The sequence below is a fragment of the Glycine soja genome, chromosome 19, assembly GCF_004193775.1.
Source record: "Glycine soja cultivar W05 chromosome 19, ASM419377v2, whole genome shotgun sequence".
Lineage (NCBI taxonomy): Eukaryota > Viridiplantae > Streptophyta > Magnoliopsida > Fabales > Fabaceae > Glycine > Glycine soja.
Genome location: NC_041020.1, coordinates 944471 through 965663, shown reverse-complemented (window position 1 = coordinate 965663; position 21193 = coordinate 944471). Strand labels below are relative to the sequence as shown.

At 27.6% G+C, this 21193-nt stretch overlaps 1 protein-coding gene across 1 annotated transcript; it reads left to right on the top strand.

Annotated features, from left to right (window-relative positions):
* Window positions 1-4503: 4503 nt before the first annotated feature.
* On the top strand, window positions 4504-18994 carry LOC114399570 (bidirectional sugar transporter SWEET5-like). The gene is made up of 8 exons (XM_028361768.1): window positions 4504-4721; window positions 4826-4924; window positions 12038-12099; window positions 12309-12345; window positions 14241-14457; window positions 15381-15542; window positions 15665-15787; window positions 18499-18994. The coding sequence occupies exons 3-8, from the start codon at window positions 12057-12059 to the stop codon at window positions 18655-18657; spliced, it is 741 nt and encodes a 246-aa protein (XP_028217569.1). The 5' UTR covers window positions 4504-4721; window positions 4826-4924; window positions 12038-12056; the 3' UTR covers window positions 18658-18994.
* The last annotated feature ends 2199 nt before the right edge of the window (window positions 18995-21193 follow it).

The window sequence follows — 21193 nt, the reverse complement described above, 5'->3', positions numbered from 1 at the left end:
AATGCCACCAAAAAGCCTTCAACAGAGCAGATACCATTTTGAAAAAGGAAACAAATTTAGCTTACCAATAGAGCAACTAAATACAGACAATTCAATGGTAATTTGAGGAACAAAAAACCACAACATGCCACCTCCTCTTTTAGTAACAACTCAATTATTAATTTAGTAACACGATGATATTTATGATATAAGAAAATGTGTTAAGACATTTCCAGATTCATATAATAATTCCCCCGTGCAAATAAATAACATTAGAAATACAAATTACTATAGTATTCTCTGACACATTAAAATCCAAATTTGGGAGAAGGTTGTTCCCCAAAATTGATAATTCTAACATAAATAGAGCAGAATCTCAACAAGACAACAATATTGATGGCTTGAAGGCTGAATGGGTAGAACAATATGAGCCGGTGTTTACATCACATTTACAACTTTGTCATGCGGGAAAAAAAAGTCTTAACTGTTTGGATACAAGTCAGCTCTTTTGAGAACTTCTCTATTTGAAATATAAGTATATTTCAAGTAAAGAAGCTCTCAAAAGAACTTATGACTTGTATTCAAACAGACACTTAGGTAATGTCTATTCTGACTTGGTGCTTACCCACAACAAATTCAAAGTAATGATATTTTTTTGCACATTCTTTTGAACACTTGGTAGCATCTCATAATGGCCCCACCATTGGGGAATGGATTGTTTAGGTGTTTAGTTATGGTTACAAATTTTTATCATAGTGTGTTTGAATGACCGTGGCATGTGTGGTTTTGCAGTTGAAAGCGATTCTCAGAAAAGGAAGCTGAAAAATGGTGGGAAGAGAATCAAGTGACGGTGTATCACAAGTATGGGATTGAAGGATATATAAATAATAACACTAGCCAAACTCAGGTGAAAGGCTAATTTTTTTTTTTCCATGCTTTTCATCTTTAGCAGTTTTCAACTCTAGTTCTTAGTGGGAAGGAGATAATGATGTTGGCTAGAGCTTTAGGCCTGAAAGAAAGAAAGATCAAGTGTACAGTCACAAATAATAGCGTGTATTTTTTGTTCATGAGTATCTTGGGGGCATTCATTCTAGTGTACAGTCACAAATAACAATGTGTCTCTTAATTATTATTTTTTTCTATTTCATTTTAGCATTATAAAGTTGTTCAATTTCCACTTCTAATATTTCAACATTTATTCCGTATGTTTTTAAATGTGAAAGAACCAATAATTTGATTTTTTTTAATATAAAAAGTGGATTTTAATGTGTCGGGGAATAAACTTATTCGACCATTAAAGTTAATAAAATTTTAATTTCTTCCCAAAAAAGTCTATTAACATGTAATATTTGTATTTGTATGTATTTTTTAGTAGAAAAAATATCTTGTCTAATACAATATATTATTTTAATAAAATTACATGTCTATTTTTCTAATGAAAGATATGTTTATATTATTAAATATATTTTTTATCCTTTAAATTGAGTCACGGTTGTTTTTAGCCTCCTAAAGAAGAGAGAATCAGTAATAATAATAATAATAATAATTTTGGAAAACAATATAAATTTAAGATAAATTTATTGTTATCAATTAAATTAATTACTTTTTTAAAATCTTGATGAATTAAATGATTAGATATTATTAGTAGGAATAAAGGTAGTACCATGTTATTAGTATGAATTATTTGTTAACTTTATTGATGATTTTCTTAAAAATTTTAATTAATCATCTTTGATGAGATCTTTTTTCTTAATTACTTCTTTGATCAGACACAAGATTTAAACTTGACATCTTGCTCAAGGACATGAAACTCATTATGATACCAACAACTTGGTCATAAATACTTTTTTTAGTTCCTCTTTATTAATTTTTTATGATTTAAATGCATAATTTTGTAACAATTTTTTATGGTAAAAGGAACTAAAAAAAAAATTTTAAAAAAAATTAAGGGACCGAAGAAATTAATTAGCACTCGTTTAAGATGGTTATGAGTTTTTTTGTTGTTGTCAAATTCAATTTTTAAAATATTTTAAACCGTTACCATACTTGTATATAAAAGATCCTATCTATTTTTTCACCCTGCGCCATAAAAAATGTTAGGACCCTGTGTTCACCTTGGAGAGAAATATGTGCCAAAGTCACAATTTCAAGCCACATGTGTTCTTTTGACTGCACCATAAAGTTAGGACTTAGGAGAGTTAACAATGACATTCTGTCTGAAAGTAAAGAGCAGAATTCTACACTCCAAGGTTGGCAATATAACACAATTTTTTTCTTCATTTAAATTGGCAGTGAATTTTTTTTATTTTTTATTCAATTTATATATATAAAGTGAAAGTGTGATCAAAGTTTTCTGAAAGGGAATGGTAAGAAGATAATTTAATGAATTTAATAGTTATACACGTAAAATAATTATTTCTTTGGAAAGATTCGAGAAAATAGAAACATTACAATATAAAATAATTTTATACTTTATAAATTATTATTGATATAATATTTAAAATAAATATTAATTATAAAAATTAATAAATTTATTATATATGATAATTGTAGGTAATTTTTTCTCTGATTTTATATCAAATCCAAAATTGGGAGAAGAAAATAAGTATTCATATATATAATCAATGTCATTTTCATTTCATCCATTTTATAATCAAGCCAAACATAATAACCTCAAGCATTAAAATGTTAGAAGATTAAACATGCAAGTGGTCGTTTTAAATTTTTCCACGCAACGGTTTTGGCCTAACAACTCTAGCTATAAGTAGGAAATCTATCTTTGGAATAAAGTGGAGAAAACCTCTCATAGTTAAGTCTTTTTCGCATTCACCACTAGTAAACTATTAAACTCTGTTGAATTCAGCAGATGTAGTTTAATTGATAACAAACCTTGAATTTATAAAAAATGACTTGAGTTTGATTCCGTAAAATATATTTTTGAAAAGAAACAATCAACTTTAAACGTAATTAAACCTTAGATTGAAAATTAATTTTATAATTGATGTAAAAGACTAAACTTGTAAAGATATCTGACAACTTGCTGCTATATTTTATATCCTTACTTTTTCACAAACATAAACAAGTACACCTTCTGGTCTATTAAGAAACGTATACACATTGAGATAGGTTCCAAGTTGAATTTTGCTTGCTTCGATCGCATGACCAGATATGAAACCAAATAATGAATGAACTCAAATCGAAAAGAGAGTACTGCATGTTTACTATTAATTTCAAACAATGAAAGAGAACCATTTTCATGTCACACATCAGGTTCATATATGCATAGACTTATGGACCCCAAGTTAGGTGTGGCAGAACTAATTTGTTGAGTAGGCTTCCTCTATTTACTTTGATAATTGACAAATTGTTAACCAAACTTATTAATAATTTTGGTTCTGTGCTTCACCCTATCTGTCAAGAATTCCTAATCAATCGAAACAATAACTTCACGCCTCCACTTTACATCCACCATATAATGTACCCTTCTAGAATCTAGACACATGCATGACCCATGTACTTCACGTTACATCTCTTCTACACCTTAAGTTCTTCTTAATATTATTATATGGGTCATAACGAATGGAAAACTAACACATTGCTTCATGATGATCTCCAAGGGCAATCAATGAAAGCAACTACCAAAACAAAGAGAGTCAAAATCCAGTATAATTGAACTCCCACACCACATAGCCTACAGTTTATGGCACTTGATTGATCAAACACTTGTTGACAACATTAATTAAGTGTCTTCTTGATTTGGCAGATAGCTATTTGTTTCTCTAACTTTTGGTGTATTACTATCTGTACATTGTCTTGTATTGGGTTCTATTGTGCTCAATTTATGCAAGTCTTTCTTTCTAACGAAATATTTAGGTTATAAAAAACAAAGTTAGGCTGGACCAGTCAATTTGATTGTATACTCCGGGATAGAATTTGATTTCTGTAAAGATAGTAAGATTAGTTGTTATTAAGAAAATTAACGGTCAATGTTTCAATATATTTATAATTTATTGTGTGTGTATATACATGTAGTATTGATTGTTCATTATCTCATTAATGATTTAAATTTCTTATTTTATTCTCTAAAGTAATTGTTCACTTTAAAAAAGTTGAATCTCTAAAAAAACTCATAAAATCAACTGGTCAATTTTGTAAAGAAAAAAAAAGTAAAAATTTATATAGATTTGGATAAGAATTAATTAGAACCTAGTATTTTTTAAGTTACATAAATGATTAATATTAAATTACAAAGCTTGATATATATATATATATATATATATATATATATATATATATATATATATATAGTTATTATTTAACCTAGTATTGATTTTTTATCTAATTTAATGATTAATGTACCATACAATAATAAAAAAATACATTTTTTAATTATTCTTAATTTGACCATAATTTAATTATAAATTAGACTAATTAATGAACCATAAATTAATATCTTCTTAGAATTAATAATTAATCCAGTAGTTAAAAGCACAACTTAAAACCACCCGTCCAAGCTTCAACACATGTACGTTCTTATCCCAATAATCTGTAGCAGCATCCAAAGCAATAGGATTTCGAATAATAAAACCATTTCTTCTCCTATGCTAGCAATAACATATATTGCACCCATCGCACTTTGATGAGAATGGCCACGTTCTTTGCAGTAATCAGAGGCTCAGAGACTAACTCATCCTTCTCCATTAATTTTATTACTTCACTTTCATTGGTGAACTTTCTCTAAGGTAATTGCTAGCTAGATTTCATTGCTCTGATGATCTTCATAAATCCTTCTCCATTCACCTAACTCTTACACACACTCATTTACTTGTGCACTTCAAATTCGAAGGCAATTTGTATGATCATCCAGATCCTCTTTCAAAGATTGCTCATCACTGAAATATAGCAGAGGGAGACAAACTCAAACCAACCAAAGACTAAAGAAAAGGTATGCTCAATTGTTTTTACCTCCCCTCTCATTTTCATGTCTGTTTACAATTTGCATTGCAAGTAGACAAAGCTTGCCTTGCTAAACATGCAAAGAGCAGCTAGTTATTTAATCAATGTGTTTTTGGATGAGTATTTAGAAATTTAATTTTGATAAATAAAACTAATTTTGGTTTAAAATAAATTAATTTAAATTGAAAGTGATTTACGTTAGTAAACTTTTTATATAAAAATTAAGTTTGCAATAAAAGCTAGGATAAAATCTTGACCTAGCTTTAAAAACAAAAATTCTTGACCTAACACAAAATATATATATATATATATATATATTTTGCTTACTTTTAGTTAACGGTGTTTTTAATTAGGACAAATATAATTTGATTTCCTCTCATAATTATATATATTAATTCATATGTAATATTCTTTTTTCCTCAAGCGTGATTCTGAAGACCTCCACTGTTTTTCCAAGCATATGCCCCTTGAAAATGATGAGTACGAGTAACTATCTCTTAAAGGGAAAGGAATCCATGCATATGAAGAGTAGAAGTCTCAACGGAATGTCTTCATCCATATAAAATTATTTTTTCTCCACATGTACTGATGTACATGTCTTAATTAACAAATAATATGCCTAAAGATATTAAACCAATACAGAGAGACAATATATTGTGAATAGTCTGCAAAATAATAAATTCGTGTTTATTAGATAAAAAATTGTAAGTATATATATATATATATATATATATATATACACACACACGGATAAATTAATCTTCGCATTTCTAAATTATTTGACAATTTTTAATTAGATTTCTAATATTTTTTAATTGAATTCCTTAACTTCTATTTGTTTTTTAATTAGATCCTAACAAAAAAAAAAAACAAATACAAATTTAGGGTCCTCATACTTTTACTTTTACAAATTTAGGGTTCTAGATTGAAAAAAAAATTCAAGGATCTATTTAAAAATTAGATTTACTTATTCCAAAGTTCCTCATACTTTTACTAAATTTTAAATTAGATCTTTGAACTTTTATTTATTTTAATTGGATCCCTAAGTTATTATTTTCTTCAATTGGATTTTTTTATAAAAAATTAATAGCAGAAAACTAATTAGAGGTGCAGATAGTAGATTTGTGCCTCTAGAGTATGTTTTTTTTTTTCTTTTTCTAGAGTATGTTGTAAATACAATTGGATTAATTGTGAGAGATTTATGTAGAGTTTTAACCTCTAGGGATCAATTCAACCTATCTATTTTTTCATAAATCTCTCATAATTGTTTGACTCTTGCAAAACATTAAAACTCTATAAAAAAATACTCACAATTTTATAACACACTTTAAAAGTACTAGCCCACTTTTTACACCTCTAATTAAGTGTTTGCAATTAATTTTTTATAACAACAATTAGGTAAAAAGATCCAACTGAATACAAAATAAAGTTCAGGACCCAATTAAAAAAAATCATGAACCTAGCTAATTAAAAATTTGGTAAAAACATGGGTACCTGTGGATCAATTTAACCTAAAAATTACCATAAGTCAAGTGATTTAATTAAAAATTATCAAATCTCAGCGGATAAGTATCCTCGTCTACACAACTTTGTGGATTCTTAACTCAATATTCTCAACTTGCTAGGTGAAAATCCTGACATGTAGAGATTTGATAATTTTTCATTGGGTCCTGGAATTATTTTTTATTTTTAAATAGGTTTTATGAACTTTTTTTCCAATTAGATCCTTAAATTTGTATTTATTTTTTAAGTAGGTCCCCCTAATTAAAAATAAATAAACTTAACTAAAAAATAAATACAAGTTCAACAACTCAAATGAAAGAAAAAATTAATTTAAATACCTAATTAAAAATTATCAAATAATTTTACAAATTAATTTAACCTATTTATAACTACGGGTTGAAATAGGCTAGATTAGATTAAATTTTGTTCGGCCTGAATATACTAGCTCTTAGTTGATACGTGATAATATATGGCCAGAACCTAGTCAATTCATCTGCTGTAAACAATTTTTAAAGGCAACCTAACCTATTTAAAAGCTTAACATCACTTACAAACATGTTTGAAGGCTTATATTGGGATAAGTTAATACAAAAGATAGGTATGAAATTAAGTATTCACGATATTATACTTTATAAGAATTGAGTTTAACTTATTTTTATAATATAAACATATTTATGATAAATTAATTAAAAATGTTTTACAATAAGATCTTTAAATAAGATATAAATTAATCTTTCAATAAACTTATAAGATTAACTTTTTATGTAGGCCAATATGTTTAATATTTAAATAAATAAATAAATATATAGTTTTGATATGTTATAATAAATTTAATATATTAATTAATAGTACAAGCTAATCACAAATATTTATGTCCATTTAAATAAGTCAGTGTTAAGGCAAAAAGACTTTTGAATGGACTAAAACATGTCCTTTTTATTTTAACTAAATGTATAGGCTTTAATAAAAAAATTGACTTAGGTTATAGGTTTTTGTGGAGTGATTTAACATATTTCCCTTAAAAGATAATAAAATAAGAAGGTAAAATGAATTGAATTTTGAGAAATTAAATGAAAGATCTTTACATATGTAAAAATTATGTTCATGAGTTAATTTTAACTTGTATGAGAAATTCAATGCATTTTTTTATAAGTATTTATAGAAAAGTTATCAAAACAAGGCATTTTTTGTTTTTATTTAAAAAAAGTAAGAATGTATAAAAAGTGATTTATGTTTCAGAAATTTTATAGAAAGTAGAATTTATTTTTTATAAAAGAAAAAAATTTATTTTCAAATATATTTATATTTTTTTCAGAAACTACTAAAACAGTGTCTCAAAATAAAAAATTTAAATATTTGATATTTTTAAGTATAAAATAATACAATAAAAAATATAAGAGTAATTAAATTTTTTGTCAAGAAAAAAGTTAACTTTTTATGAATAGAAAAAAGTTTAAATACGTGGGCTCTAAAACGAGAGTCACATGAGTATTCCCATTTTCATTTAATGTATGAAATAATTTAAGGGTCCACTTTTCTACTTTGAGTCATTTAACACTTTGGAATAATTCGCAGTATGTGTTCGTTTTAGAAGCATAATCACGTACTATCCAATTTGCATTTCACTAATAGAGTACTTATAGTTATTGGCTTTAATTGCATGTTATATATTTAACATGAAAGATATATATTCGTTGTTATAGTTTGAACTTTGAACCTTAAGGGAACATTTGATTTGCAATTGATAAAAAAAGATTGTCACATATCTTAAATTTGAAAACAATTCGTAGATGAATTTTTTTAATTTCTAAAAATCTTAAATTGGAAAAATGCAATTCTCACATTTGATTTGCAATTAATAAAAAAAATATCAAAAAATTATGATTTTTGGAAATCAATTCTAACCTACTTTTTAGCAAAAATGTTCTCAAGGAGTGAAGAGGAGAAATCCAAATTTTCCAAATGAAGGAAAAAATTTAACTACTTATTTTACAAAAATATTTAATTCCCAAGAAACATATTAAGAATAACTAAATATATTTTATAAATTTTGAGTAATTAAGATTTTTGGGAATGAAAATTTTTTATCCCTATCAACGTCCCCTAAATATTTTGTTTGGTAAAAAAAGAAACCCTTAAATTTTGTGTCGATGTTTAACTCATTTTAATTGTTTTCTTACTCTTTATAAATTTATTTTGAAAAAATAATTATAACCCGAGAATCAATTAGCATTTCAAATATATATCCAAACTCGTCGCCATCATCAATCTCAGTCTCTCTCAGTAATTTATCTGAATTCTTTGTAACACTTTGGTTTTTTCTTTTCTTTTAATAGGGTACGTAATGATAGCTGTGCATATATATCACATGTGACAAAAATGGTTTGAATAAAATTTAACTTATAGTTTTACTATATATATCAACAACTCTATTCATTAATGTATACATATATATTTTTGTCTAAATCACCACGTATTACTTAACCATGGCAACTATCATTATCATTACGTGACGCACCTCAACATCCCTTGACCTACCATGGCCACTTCCTGCCTACCGTCAAGCACATTGCTAGTCACAAATTCATATTTTGCTTTCTCTTTATAAGTAAAATTTAATTAGAATCTACTCATTTGAAAATATCAGCATCTAAAAGTAACAATATATCACAATGTTGTTGTGACTTTGTATAATAATTACTTTTATTTCAAATTAGTTGCATAAAAAATCAGATTGAACACAAACAAATTATTATCTAAATATAAAAAATATTTGCCCTAACAAGGATAATTTCCTCTTTATAAGCAAAAATCATTCTCCTTTTTATCCAACTTTTAGAGGGAATCTATTTTGTTATGGCAGTCACTCACTCTCTCTTTTCACTTCTAGACAGTTGAATAAATTTATTTATTTATTAGCTATTTCATTCGTTTCTTCCGTTTTCCTTCCTAATAATAAGCAAAGTAGAAGTTTGACGGTATTAGGTAGAAGGGATAAGGCAGAACTTGTGTGCTACTATCTTAGGCAAAAATAAAATAAATTTAAGAATATATATATATATATATATTGCACTTGTGTATTTATATTTATATATTAAATTAAAGTACATTCAAAATATTTTTCTTAAACAAATATTATGCATCATAAATATTCTTAACTTATATATTTACTTTTAATTAATTTTTATTTTTTTAATAATTATTTTTTAAATGTATCTAAATTTAAAAGAAGTTATTATTATGCATATTTATTACCGAGTTTAATGTATATGTATGCTAGTGTAAATTTTTTTATATATAAATATTTAATAGGAATTTACCTATCACTACATCATATTAATATAAAGAATATAAATGTGTCTAGCGGTTGATTATGTGAGTTAGTTCAATTCTTTGGGATAAAAATATATTGATGTAAAAATGACATAATAAAATAATCAAATCTCTTTAAATGTTTATGTTATAAAATGTATGCTATTAAATTCTTCAATATTATTCTATATCATAAATACTCTTAATTTATCTTTGTTTTTAATTTTATTTTCAAATTTTCTTTTAGTCAATTATATCTATAAATTTTTTGAAAATGTATTGAGAGAACTTGCGTCCTATTATTATTTAAGAAAAAATAAAATCAATTTAAGAGAAAAATTGAAAATTATAAAAGTTATATATTATATATGTAGATTTATATTTATATAATAATTAGAGTACATTCAAAATATTATGTTTTATGTAACAAACCAAAAAAAATCTGTTTTAAACATTAATATGTATCATAAATATTCTTAACTTCTCTTTATTTTTTTCATTTAATTAATTATATTTTAATCTATTTTTTTAATGTAGCTAAATTTAAAAGAAAACATTCAATGCATTATGCATATTCATTATTTAGTTGAGGAGTGTTACAAACATAATTGTGAAACAGGTTCGGTCTTACTGGTCAGATCGGTCTAATCAGGATTCAGTAGTCTAAATGGGTTAGTTTTATTATTGGGTTGGTCACACAATTGACTCGGAATGACTCTGCTAAACCTGAACGATTAGGTCATCGAATCTCGGTTGAATCGGTCCAATCCGGTTGGTTTTACAAAAAAAAAAAACCTCTATGCCATTTTGATGTCTAATTATTATCACTTGTTATTTTAGATTTGGGAGTATGAATGAATTTTTCTTCTTAAATAATGTTAGTTATATATTTATATATAATATATACATATATAATTTTGAATTTTTAATATATATCGAGTCAAACCGGATTAATTACTAACCAACCGGTTGGACCACTAACCCACTACTTCGATCGAGTTAATGACCAGATCACATCAGGTTTCACAACTATGGTTACAAATATATTTTCAATACATCCTTCATCATTAGTTAAAATTTATCAAAAATTATAATACATTTCAGTTTTCATTATATTTTCTAAGTTTTCATTTATAATAAATTTCAGTTATTAATAGAGAATGTGTTTCTATAAAAAAAAAATAAAACGAATGTGCTATATTATATTTTTCATTTCTAATAAACTTAAGTTGTTAATAGAGAATGAGTTAGAATATGTGTGGTTAGTATTTCTCTAATATTATTAGTATAAAATATTTTTACACATATATCCAAATCATAATTTATCCTATCTCAACATCATATTAATAAAAAAATGATATGATAAAATGATGAAATCTCATTAACTGTCCGTATCAAAAAAATTATATTAACCATGCATATAAATTAAAAACTCGATTACTCCCTTTATTTCATTTTATATGACATTTTATGAAAAAAAAACATTGTTCAAAATTATTTGTCATTTTATAAAGTTGTTGAAGTATTAAATATTTTTTTATAGAGTACTCTTAGTGGAGTAGTAGCTGAGAAAATGAAATTTAATTAATAAAAGAGATAAAGATATACAGCAAGTTACATAATATATTTTATAAAATTTAAAATATTAATTTCATTTATTATAGTTTTATATTTTCATTTAATTATAAATTAGTATTTAAATTATTTTAGAATAATTATTTTAAAAATTAATAATAAATTTATTATATACAGCGAGTTGTGATTGAATAAATGTGTAAATTTATAATTTTTTTTCTCATTGTATTATATTATTTTTTTATCATAAATACTCTTAACTCCTCTTTTTATTTATTTATTTATATAATTTCATTAATTATATCTTTAACATTTTTTTAAATGTGGCTAATTAAATTAAAATAAGACATTCAGAAAGAAAAATCAAAATAAGTCATTCAATGCATTATGGATAACATTTTCAAGTTTTCATCATAACTGACTAGGATGCACTGATTTCATGACTAAAATGAAAGGTGAAGAAGACCTTTGACATGGAAATAGATTTGACCAGAAGAGAACAATATCTGTTCTTTCTTTCTTTCTTTCTTTTTTTAATTAATATAATATCACCATTTTCCCAAAAATATAAAAAGAAGCCTCCAGTATATAATGTACCTGTCTCTGGTCCCTGCTTCCAACCTCATGCATTCTATTCTTCTCTTTCTCTCTCTCTCTCTCTCACTTTCTCTACCTTTCTGTGAATTTCTGTTGCATTAAATTTTCTCTGCAGAAAAAAAAGAGCTTCCACAATGGTAAGCGCTGCAATTGCTCGTAACGTCGTCGGCGTAATAGGTTCTCTCTCTCTCTCTCTGTCTGAACCAAAATCTGAGTAGTAAATGATTTGGCAAAGAAAATTCTAGTCTTGCGTTCTAGTTTTTTCCGTGTTCGTTGATCAATTTATGCTTGAAAAGTGAATCATAAAAACAACAATAATAATGAAAAACAACTTTTAATTGGTTTGGCATTGTCATGACTAATTAAGGTTACTGTGTTCTGTGCAGGCAATATCATTTCCTTTGGCTTGTTCTTTTCACCTGCGTAAACACTCATTCTTTCTCTTTGCTCTGTTTTTTCCCCTAATTTGTTATGTGTGCGTGATTCATTGCTGTTATTTTTAGAGTAAATATGTCATGCTTGACTTTTAGGATGACATAGTAGGATTAATAATAATGTAAAATTTCCGTACTAACGTCATACCCAAATTAAACTCTTTCTTGTACTGCATCGTAATTAAAAATGAATTTAATGATACAGTCCGATTATTCACTGTGAATTAGTGGTTCAATTGGTTGGTTAGTAATTGATCTAGTTTAATCTAATATATATTAAAATTTTAAAATTATATACATATTTATTATATATAAGTATATAATTAATATTATTTGATTGAAAAAAGTTTATTTATATTTCATAATTCAAAATAATAATGGATAATAATGAGATATCAAAACAACGTCGTAAGGATGAAAATTGTTTTTCGTAAAATCAACTGTCAGTTCAACCAAGATCCGGTGACTTAATCAATTGGGTTTGATCAGGTTATTCCGAGTCAATCGCATGACTAATCCAATATTGAAATGATCACCGGTTTGACCGAATCAGGTTTCATAACACTTACATGTTGTTGCTGTAAACAACTTTAGACTATCAAATTTACTATACATTATTATAATTGAATGAATGAAAATGTAAATTGTTTTATATCATTATTAATGTATAATTTATTTTTTCATTATAAAGAATTTAATAGTTACTTCCTCCAATCTTAAATATAAGAAAAAAAATAATTCATGCTCATTAAGAAAATTAGTTTTTTTGGAAGAAAATTAGTTAATCACATTTAATTTAATCAATCTCAACTAAAAATTAGGTTTTCCCCCAACTTATCATTCATTGAAACTTGGTACAAGGAATAAAAAAGAGTAATTGGAATTAAAATTTTAAGTAAATGAAGGATTTTTTAGAAATAATAGTATTAAATTAAGTATAATTAATTTGATTTTTCTTATATTTATATTTGAGAAAAAAATAATATATTTTTTTATATATATTGAGAATAGAGGAAGTATGGATTATTATCATAAAAACCTTTTACTCTATTATTTACTAATTAAAAATAACCATTAGTATGATTTTAGTGTAGTTATCTTATTAGTTTAAGAATTTAATGATTATTTACTGATGTAGAGAAGTTTTACATTATCGTTTAATCGCAAAATTATTATTGATATGACTTTTAAGTAATTATTATAAAAATAAATAAATTTATTATAGTAAATTGCGTATAAATATTAATGTAAAATATTTTATATTATTCGTGCGTAACTTATTCTCTCTAAGTTTATTAAGTTCAGTTCAAAATATATGTCATTTATGATTAAGAAAATTATTTATAGTTTCAAGTATTTTTTTATTATTAAAAAATAGTAGCATAACAGTATTTGACTAATTTATTACTGTTGAAGATGACTAAAAAGAAAAACATGTTGAAAAGAAATAACGTTTGTAATTTCTGTCAAATTAAATAGTTAACTTAATTTTTTTCTTCATTTTTAAACTTACAAATAGTTAATAAAATGCAAATACACACATATGGCTACAACCTTTTACTATTATTTCTTATCCTAAATAACTGAACAAATATCTGCTTAGTTTCACTCATCTCATCTAGGGCAAATAAATATAAATATAATATTTTCTTAGTCTTTTAAAATAATAATAAATATCTCAATTGTTAACATGAGAAGAACTTAAGTTTGATCTCTGACAAAATATACTACTGAAGAAGGATAATTAATTAATCTCATAATTAGATCGAAATTTATAGAAATATCTTATGGTTTCATCGAGAAACCAAAAGTTTAAATTATGATAGTTGAAAAAAAAAACAATTATTATATAAAAATGAAACACATTTTTTAAATGAATTGCAGTCCAACTTTCTATGGAATTGTAAAGAAGAAGACGGTGGAGGAGTTCAAGCCAGATCCTTATATAGCAACGGTGTTGAATTGTGCGTTTTGGGTGTTCTATGGAATGCCTTTTGTGCACCCAAACAGCATTTTAGTTGTCACTATCAACAGCGTTGGGCTTGCGTTCGAGTTTGTCTATCTTACCATATATTATGTCTATGCTACCAACAAAGGACGGGTGCGTATGTTTTCTCTTTATTTTGTTATGACATTCAATTCAATTCATTTCTGCATATATTTATGGTCCCCCACTTCATGAATACCTGGTTCTTCTCTTGCTAACTAATAATGTAAGGTCTAGAATGGCCTACACAACTCTCTTTTTTGACTCTTGAGCAGTCATGAATCCTTTTGAAGTATCAACCTCACATGTTTTTAATTTATTTAATCCTCTACATTGGAAAATGTTATGGTAATTAATGCAATAATTTTAAACTTTTCCTTGCTTAGTACTTAATTAGTAGTAGTTAATACGAAAACAACTTGTAATTCTTGTCATATTTACACATAATACTCAACTTGTTCCTCGTAGTTATACTTTTTTTATAAAAATGCATGTATATTTTCAGATTACTATATTGACAGATTTCATTTAACTCACTTTCATATAGCCATAAATAAATATTCTATGAAATGGAGGTTCCCAATTATATATATATTTATAAGGAAATACTAGATTTTGATATACTATTATTTAATAATTTTCCTACTCGACTAAAATGAAAAAAAAAAACACTAAAATAATGATATCACTAATATTATTAGCTGAATTTTTTTTGTTTGTTGAATCTTTAGTTGACTGAATTTAGTATTTGACTAAAACAAGAATCATATCACAAACTAATTTGCCTGTAACTCATTGCTTTGCTTTTAATAATTGTCAGCAAGTCTAGATTTTTAATGATTAGATAGATAGCTAACAAAAATACCACACTGGATACATATGAAATCAATATTAAGTTTAAAGAGATGCAATACGCAATCGATTTGATTAATGAATTTCAAATGTTCTGCGTTAATTTATTCAATTACCTTTTAAATTGAATGTTTTCATTCCTGGGCTCTGCCACTCACTACTGTCTCTTCCCTAAATAACTTCAGAAAAAGCTACTGATTTTTCTTCTCATCGAGGTTGTTTTCTTTGCTGCCGTTGCTCTTATAACAATGCTGGCATTGCATGGTACTCGCCAAAGGTCGTTAGTGGTTGGTGTTCTCTCTGATATCTTCAATGTTATGATGTATGTCTCCCCTCTTACAATTATGGTAAGTTTTTTATTCAATTTTATTTCTACCATAAATTATAGAGCCATACATTCATCAAACAATTCATGTATAAATCTTTTCATACCATGTTATATATCTGTCTTTGTATGCATGATGAACAGGCAAAGGTTATAAAAACTAAGAGTGTGAAATACATGCCATTCTGGCTCTCTCTGGCTAACTTCCTTAATGGTGCGTGTTGGACAACATATGCTCTCATCCACCCATTTGACCTTTATGTCCTGGTAATTAGAAACTTCATTTTTCACCTTGTAGTTCTCTGTATTGTTCATATTTCTTGTCAATCATGGTTGTTGTTCCAAAACAAAACTTAGATACAGTTTGATAAATGCTTTTGGTGTTGTTGTCCGATCAGAATCAAAATTTTATCTCAGTAATATATGTTGACAAAAACTTTAATACGTGGGTTATCAAGGTGAAGTTAGAACAAGACAAATAATAGGATTGTCAAAATGAGCCGCTCGACCCAATCAGATGAAGCCAAATTTTTGTATGGCATCTAATCCGACCAAAAGAAGAATAAAACGATTAAAGTTTGAGTTTTAGATCTACTAACAAAAAGTTTTTTTTTCTATTAGTTTTTTAAAGTAAAAAACATACATACAAGTTGACTAAAAATTCTAACATATAATACTTTCAATTAAAAGAAAAATACATCAAAATATTAACTTGAGATCTCATCTTGTTAGTCTAATTAAACTAATTTATTGTCCTATTGGCCCAGTGTAACCCATGAGTCTGGGTCAAAAAGACTTGATAGTTTTTGAGCTTGGGGTGTTGCTAGGTGCACCCAACACTACTGTTGGCGCACCCAGCATTTCACTTGAATGGGCAAAAATGCCCTTTGATTAAATTTAAAAATAAAAAGGCGCACCCAACACCCCTTTGCCTTTCTACTTTGTATTTTTCTTCTCCTTCGCTCTCCTCCGCGCATCTTCGTTTGGAACTGCATTTTTGTGCTTCTTCTCCGTCGTCGAGGTTAGTTTCACTTTCCTCCCCATTAATGGCCTGTAACATTAGGATAGAGGACTTAGGTTAGAAACGAGAATAAGATTGTGTTTTACACATACGAATGTACTTCATCCATGTGTTAATGAATTTGTAACGTTCATACGGATGAAGTTCATTTGTAAGTGTAACTTCATCCGTATGAGACATACGAATGAAGTTATACTTATGGATGAACTTCATCCGTATGAAGACTTTAATTTTTTTTGATAAATTTTGTAATTTTTTTAATAAATTTAGTTGTATTTGTTTGTTTTGTATTAAAAATATGTATGTTTTGTTTTTATTTTTAAAAAATATGTATGATTGCATGGTGATATGAAATAAATTTTAATGTTTAATAGTAAATATTAGGTAACATTTTTGTTTTTGATGTTTAATATATTTGCATGAAAATAGTGAGTAGGGTTAGTGGCTAGGGTTTAGTTAAGGGCTTAGGGCTTACTGTATTTAGTTAGGACGTAGGGCTTAGGGGGTAGAGGTTAGGGTTGAGTGTAGGGTTTAGTTTAGTTGTTAGGGTTTAATATTTATGGTGGTATGTAGTTAGGGTTAGTGGTCAGGGTTTAGTTTAGGGCTTAGGGGAACATTAGGGTTTCGTGTGGGGCTTAGGGTTTAATATATATGGTGGTATGTTATCGAGAGTTTTAGAAATGGTAGATATGTATGGGGTAGGGTCAATTGTTAGGGTTTATTCTAGTGCCTAGGGTTGAGCTTTGGGGTTAGTTTAGTTCTTATGGTTCATTTAGTGGTTAGGGTTGAGCTTATGGTTTAGTTTAGTTGTTAGGGTTTAATATATATGGTGGTATGTTATTGAGAGTTTTAGAAATGGTAGATATGTATGGGTAGGGTCAGTGGTTAGGGTTTATTCTAGTGTCTAGGGTTGAGCTTTGGGTTTAGTTTAGTTGTTAGGGTTTAATATATATGGCGGTATGTTATTGAGAGTTTTAGAAATGGTAGATATGTATGGGTTAGGGTTTATTTTAGTGGTTAGGGTTGAACTTAGGATTTACTTTAGTAGATAGGGTTTAGCTTAGGGTTTAGTTAAGATGTTAGGGTTTAACATATATGGTTGTATGTTATTTGTAGTTTTAGAAATTATAGATATGTAGTGCTTTGGGTTTAGTGTCTAGGATTTAGTTTATTGGAGTAGGTTTTGGTGTAGGCGTTAGTGTTTAGGGTGGTTGGATTAGGGTTTATAAGCTAGGGCTAAGAACTTAGGGTTATGTAGGTTTATTATTATTTGAATAGTGAATAGTGAATTTGACAAAAAAAAATACTTGTTCGTCATGATTTACAGATCATGGTTAGAATCAGAGGTTTAGGTCATGCATTAGGTAGGGTTATAGGTAAAGCCCTGGGTAGACAGGATCATCATCATGCAGATGATGTTCCCTAGCGGCGTAGGCCTACTACATCCGCACGTAGGCAACAGGAAGCTGCCCTTGTTGCTGAGGATGTTCCTAAGATGACTGAGGACGTACCTGCACCTGGTGCAAAAGCTAGTGATGGTGCTGAGGGATTAGTTGGTGATGATGCTGAGGGATTTCCAGGTAGGCCACGTGACTCATCAATGCTGACTTCGTTTGCTGACGAAGATGCACGGAGAAGAGCGGAGGAGAAGAAAAATACGAAGAAGAAAGGCAAAGGGGTGCTGGTTGCGCCTTTTCATTTTTAAATTTAATCAAAGGGCATTTTTGCCCATTCAAGTGAAATGTTGGGTGCACCAGCAATAGTGCTGGGTGCACCTAGCAACACCCTTGAGCTTGTATTTCACCGGCCCATTGCACTAGGCCAGATTAACTCATTTTTTTTTGGCTGCAAATTATGGGCTGGGCTACTTTTGATAGCTCTAGCCGAAAGCACCTAAAGAATCACATTAAAGTTTTGTCATTCTAAAACTCTTTGTTACTTTTGTTTATTCTTGCAGATCAGCAATGGTATCGGAGCAATCTCTGGGCTTATTCAGCTTATATTGTATGCTTGCTACTGCTCTTGCAACAGTAAAAATGATGAGGATGGTGATCAAGATTTGAAACCAAGTGGCTTTCAGCTCTCTAACTTAAACGGAAGAGCTGCAGTAGTCTGATGTCACATATATCAACATCCGTTTAAAACCTTTCTTTTTCTTTTTTCTTTTTACTCCTTCTTGACCTTATATTTAATCCTTTCTTTTTCTTTTTTTTTTAACTCCTTCTTGACCTTATATTTCTATCTGTCCTTTAAATTTCAATGTCAAATATGACATTTATATAGATATAGATACATATATACGATGGTGTTGCTTTTTATAATATGCGTGTGATGCATACTAGTTAAGCACTAGTTTGGATTTTCATTTTCAAATTTTGGATTGTAGACTGGAATATGTTTATATTTGCTCAGACCATGCATAATTCCCAGCTAAGAGTGAGATCTTTACCAAAGCAACCTCAGTTAGTGTGCGTAGAGTATATTGAGTAACTTTGTTTTTTACTCGTTGCTTGCATGTTAGAAGCTTCATAATAAGTTAGAAAACTGTATTTTTTTTTATCGTGATGAATATAGCTCTCAATATTCAAGATAGATTAGACTCACTGATGACTCTTACGATCCATCTCCTATCCTTAGACTCCTTTAGGTAATTATTAGTATTAATATTGATATTTCTTTATTTGTTTTTTTTAATAATAATCATATCTCTAGGTAGGTTTTGGTTTTAGACAGAATTTATTATAACTATGTTAGATGAGATTAAGTTCTCTATATATACTCTCTAATCATGACTAAAGAAAATCAATGAATAATCAGAAATATTACTTTTATTTCCTTCAGTGTAGAATGATATAGGAATAAAAGTAGAATAACTTTTCCTTCACTTAAAATGGTGCTTTCATCAGCTTAATTATTCACCTCTCACACACTCCCCCAGCTCCCATGGCTGTTCCGGTGCCTAACAGTGACAATATTCTAGTGCCCATGAAAGTTTTTAAATTCCTCGAGAATGCAGATTGCATCGTAGAAGGGGATGAGGGTACATTTACATTCTCTTCGTTAGAATGATAAAAAAAATAAAAAAAATCGCAATTGAAGTTGATTATGAGAGATGAAATTAATGTACATGGATAAAAAAGAGAGTGTAAAACTTAGAAGTAACTCCATACATATCTAACACATGTTAATTAGTTTTGTAGAAATTTGTGGTACAGTTTACAGCGCATTGGAATTGTAATATATAAAATGAATATTATGTCTAAGGTACGCCAACCAAGAGTTTATATATAAATATAAATAATTCCCCACTACATGTGTACATCGTTAATATTTATTATTTTTTTATTTTTCTTCCAATCATATTATATCATCTATTAAACTTATGTTTTTCTCTCTTTCAGTAGGTTTTAAATACAGGAGAGGTGTTCATGAATTTTTTTCATCTTAAAAAACACATGGACTAAAAAACAAAAAAACATATATTTATAGACATTAACAAATATTTAAACCTTAAATATTGTGTATTAAATTTAACTTAAAATTAATATAAATAAAAGTGAGAAGGGATTAATTAAAAGATTTACTATATATATGGTTGACCTTTGTCCCAATGGAGCTTGAAATCTATCCATGTTAAAGAACTCACTCTTGACCTTGATGTATGTTTCAGTTGACTAATATCTCTGAAGTCTTCACCAAGTACAAGAAAATAGGAAAATAGTGACAAAAAAATCAATCACTATGATAGGCACATTAGTCACCATCTAGATCAGCAACTGATTCGATAATCAGTCCTCAACGATTGATTTGGTGACTGGTGGACAAGGGGGTGGAAATGTAACAAAATATTTAAAATTCAACCTTGATCTCTTTCACATCCGTGTTCGCATGACATTATTAATGTGATGATATTATCATGATATTTTCTTTTACCCATGATGAAGTCATTCTTAATATTTTTTATAATTGTGATTGACAACTAAAACTAAAAACACAAACTTACAAGAATTAAAATTAACTTTTATTTTACAGAAATCAAATTAAGAAAAGCCAATTTAGAAAGATTAATTTTTATATTTAAAGTTTTTTTAAATCATAGCTAACGGTCTTCAACTTACAATCCATGTGGTGAACCATATTTACTAATTACTATGCTTGCACCTCGGAATGCGTCATTTGTTTGTGATACTTGATGAGATGGACAACAGAATAGCTTAAGAAGAATAGTAACATATCCCATAAAATTTATCCATATCTAAACTATCATTATTATCTGTTGAAATATGGTTTATTTGTTTGTGATTCTTTGATGAGGTGATTGGGCAATAGAGTAGAGTAGGAATTGTTGTAACCTGTATCACCCCTTGTGTAATTGCAGTTACTCAAATTAATTGGAAATTTTGGTACATTTTTCTTTTTTGGGTATAATAATTGGATTTAGGACTTAGTTACAAATTCTTAATTTCTTCCACTCTATTGTTTTAGTTTATGCATTATGTAGGATAAAGGTTTATTTTTCATTAAATTTTACTCAAATTAATTCCAGGATTATTTTTAATTTGTTTTCAGCGCCAATAGGATAACTATTAAGTTTGTTTGTAGATTTGACGAGAAGAGGGTAAATTATTTTTTTAACAACTCATCAAAAGATG

What these genes read in the sequence shown, in the direction of transcription:
- LOC114399570 (XM_028361768.1), top strand. Translation starts at nt 12,057, where the DNA reads ATGGTAAGCGCTGCAATTGCTCGTAACGTCGTCGGCGTAATAG. An exon ending in TCTCCCCTCTTACAATTATG is followed by an intron (nt 15,543 to 15,664) that starts GTAAGTTTTTTA and finishes CATGATGAACAG; the next exon opens with GCAAAGGTTATAAAAACTAA. An exon ending in CATTTGACCTTTATGTCCTG is followed by an intron (nt 15,788 to 18,498) that starts GTAATTAGAAAC and finishes TTATTCTTGCAG; the next exon opens with ATCAGCAATGGTATCGGAGC.